The sequence below is a fragment of the Gordionus sp. m RMFG-2023 genome, chromosome 5 (assembly GCF_954871325.1).
Source record: "Gordionus sp. m RMFG-2023 chromosome 5, tfGorSpeb1-WG-v2, whole genome shotgun sequence".
In the NCBI taxonomy this organism is placed as follows: domain Eukaryota; kingdom Metazoa; phylum Nematomorpha; class Gordioida; order Chordodea; family Parachordodidae; genus Gordionus; species Gordionus sp. m RMFG-2023.
Window position 1 is genome coordinate 17519759 of NC_088779.1, and position 3623 is coordinate 17523381.

At 24.2% G+C, this 3623-nt stretch overlaps 1 protein-coding gene across 1 annotated transcript; it reads right to left on the bottom strand.

Annotated features, from left to right (window-relative positions):
- Window positions 1-2596: 2596 nt before the first annotated feature.
- Window positions 2597-3149, bottom strand: LOC135929452 (uncharacterized). Its single transcript, XM_065466042.1, has 3 exons — window positions 3011-3149; window positions 2770-2969; window positions 2597-2729 (listed from the first exon to the last, which is right to left on the bottom strand). Exons 1-3 carry the CDS (start codon window positions 3099-3101, stop codon window positions 2670-2672), a joined length of 351 nt encoding a protein of 116 aa, XP_065322114.1. The 5' UTR covers window positions 3102-3149; the 3' UTR covers window positions 2597-2669.
- Between the last annotated feature and the right edge of the window lie 474 nt (window positions 3150-3623).

Sequence of the window (3623 nt, forward strand, 5' to 3'; positions counted from 1 at the left end):
AAAATTCAAAAAAGTTCAAAAATAACGATTGTCACTTATCTATTCTAGGGTACATCTTTACTGAAATTTTAATTTAACATCTTTACAATATAAATTATATTTTTAAATTTTGTGTTATAAAAATTAGGTATATACCTGAGACCGAATCGGGTCCTGAACCATTTTTAATTACGACATGAATATTCTTATTATAATTATGATCACATTAATCAGTTACCCAAAATTTAGCAATTTACCAGATTTTATATAAAAACAAAAAAAATTGAGCAGACCCAACGAGTCGAACGACTATATGCGCCGACTAAGTGAGTCGGCTCATGCAGCTCCTTGATCGGCTTGAGTCGGAGCTGTTTTTACGACTACGACTCGAGTAGTAAGAACTTGACTTTTTAACAACACTTCCAAAAAAATTGCCCACTACTTTAACAACTCTGCACGTAATGCAGTATCAAGCTTTATATACATAATTTTTGTATATTAAAAAATGCGTCTAAAGGGATATTCGGTTGCTTCTTCTTTCGGAAGGGGGGGGGGGCATGTTATTCTTTTTTTAAAAATTTGTTTATTTTATTATATTTAATATTGAATTAGTTCTTTTTCGATTGAACAATTTTTTATTTTTTTAAATAAATGTCTTTTTTTATTTAAGAAATTTTAAAATAATTTTTTTCATACATTTATATAGGGGTGGAGGGGGGGGGGGGTTGTAGTAGCATTTTCTAACAGGGGGTAGGGTAAGGATAAGGTAAATTTTGAGGGGCTATGAATTAAATTTTTATAGAGTTATATATTTGGCTGGTCAAATCTCAAATAAATGTTTTTTAATATTAATCTATTAAATCGAATTTTTAGATAAAATGCAGTTTATTCGTTAAATCAAATTATAGTATAAAATGACGCAGTTTAAACTGAAAAATTGATCTCATTAAAAGATTTTATTATCAAAATTTAATTCTTATTCCACAGAAAGAAATTGACTACTAAAACAGAAATTTATTGAAGATCTCGACAACAGGAAAATTGCTTAAAAAATATTATTAAAATTAAGATAAACAATAAAAAAATAACCCCCCCCCCCCAAAAAAAAAAAGCAGCAACTAGTAGAATAAAAATTATGTAATAAATGATAAGTGGATGGTCATGTTTGCCAACTAGCCCATCATTTAACTATTTATCTATTGAGCTAATTTCTCTCAAAAATTGTTTAAAAAAGATCTAAATAAAGTTATTAGCATGTTTTAATAAAATTTATAAATATTATCATTAAATTTATGAGTCGGATGATGAAATGAGTTAATATTTATTATTTTAATTTTATAATATAATACTTGAACAATATCATATGGCTAGTTGAAACATACTATGTTTGGACTAGGCAAGAAAATCAACTTTTGCATAAACTCATCAGCTCAAAAAGTATTATAGATACACTTTTGATGCAAATTTCAAAGATTGGGATACACTTTGATATATTATTAAATGTTTTCTCATTGAAAATAATAGTCTTGTTTGATGATAAACTCTTCCAGCACATCAAAATTTGTACCATGTGTTAATTTTTTGTAAATTCGATATGATCTGCACCATAATTATCTTCAATATCAATCTCTATCATCAACATTTAAAATTATTTTGAAAACTAGATTTTGCAAATTTTTAAATATAAAATAAAAAGATTATAATTTAGAATTTTATTTATATTTTAGGAATTTTTATGTGTAATTTATTAAATAAAATTGAAATAGCACTGCTACTGACCACCTACACCTTAAAATATCATAAAAGGCCTGATAATTTAAATTTTATAAACAATTAAAAAGATTTTTAAAAAAATGTTTATATACTCTCTACTAAAATGTAAAATAGAATTAAAGAAAGAAAAACTGGTACTTATAAATTTTATTAAATTAAAATATTTTTATTCATTAGAACTGTTTCAAAAATGTAATCACCAATCCCTATCCATGATCCTGTTTTTAATAATCACTTTTTTAATTAAAATATTTTGAATGATCCTGAGGAGCTAAGCATGATTCTAAATTTATTTCTTAATATAACAGAAATTCATATAATCAAGCCCAAGAATAAAATGATTATTTATAATTTTGAGGCTAGCTCAGCCCAAAAAATAAATATTATGTTGAGCTAAAAATAAGTGATTATTAAAGAAAATGATGAAATAGTATCTAAAACTCTTTTATATTTGGTTTCGACAAATAATTTTAGTTCATCCATTACTATTAATTTAGCTCGCAAAATCATCATTGAAGTTTTAAAATTAATTTATAATAAAACTATGTACATACACAAATATAGACAAAATAGTTTTATCTTTTTAACTATTGGAATATAATTTCTTTGATGACAAAAATCACTTATTATAATTCAAATATATGTCTACACCCTGGCTATAATCAATTTAAGCCCCAATTTTTGCAAGGCAACTTAATAATCCAATTAGAAGAATTATGGCATAGATAATAAATTTAAAGTGAAACATTATTAGATATCTAACCTGTTAATATAAAGTTAAACTTATCTTTACTATCTTTTAAATGGAAAAATAGCAATATCAAATTTTATTTTAATATAATAAGAAAATATATTAAAATATTTATTGATATATAATAAAGAATATAAATATCAAGATAAAAAATATATAACACATTTTAAGCATTATCTTCTAAAGTTGCCGATATATCAACTCCAGGATCAATTTGAACAGATGTCTAGATATCATAATTATAAAATTAATAATATTTAATTTACTATTTGATTAACTATTTCAGCTGGACTGTATAAATCGATAACTCTTTTATATATTCTTAATTGAAATCTATCCCATGTTTTAGATCCCTCACCACATGGTGTTTTACGCGTTGTAATTCTCAGTCTTTTTGTAGGAATTCTACATGGCCCACGTGTAAAAACACCCTTGGATTTTGCGCGTTCTATTAGTTCCTTACAAGCTTATAAAAGATAATAAATTAATTAATATATCATACAATACCTTTTTCTATTTTTTTTACATCTTTACTAACTAAAGTTATTCGAATTTTTCTTGATGGAGCTTCTATTAAATTTTGAGCTTCTTTGAACATATTATAAAAGGAAGTTATTGATAAATTATTAATCCACTAGTAGTGAATTAATATAATAGTTTATAAATAATAAAAAGTACTCAACATATCTGTTTAAATAATTATCTTTAATTTATATATTAATTCTATTTTTGAGGATATTTTTATATTGATGGTCCGAAACGTCGCTAATAAATTACTTTGGGTGCCAAGGAACTCCCACCTCCCAAACCTTTACCCATTTAAGAAAATAATATTTTGTTTACTTTCTTTTAAAATTAAGGCTCTTTTTAAAATTTATATCATTTTCCTTGTAGGATTAAATCATTTTATTATTATGTATCATTTATTTTCTTCGTAAAAAAATTGTGAAAAATCAAGATATATTATATTTTATAAAAAAAAGAATAGATAAGCTATATATATCATTATTTTATTTAATATCCTATATATTAAAAGTAAACAAAACTTAAGATTGTTTGAAATAAATACTACACAAGAGTTGATACTAATTAAGTTTATTTCCTGGCAATCACCTGATAA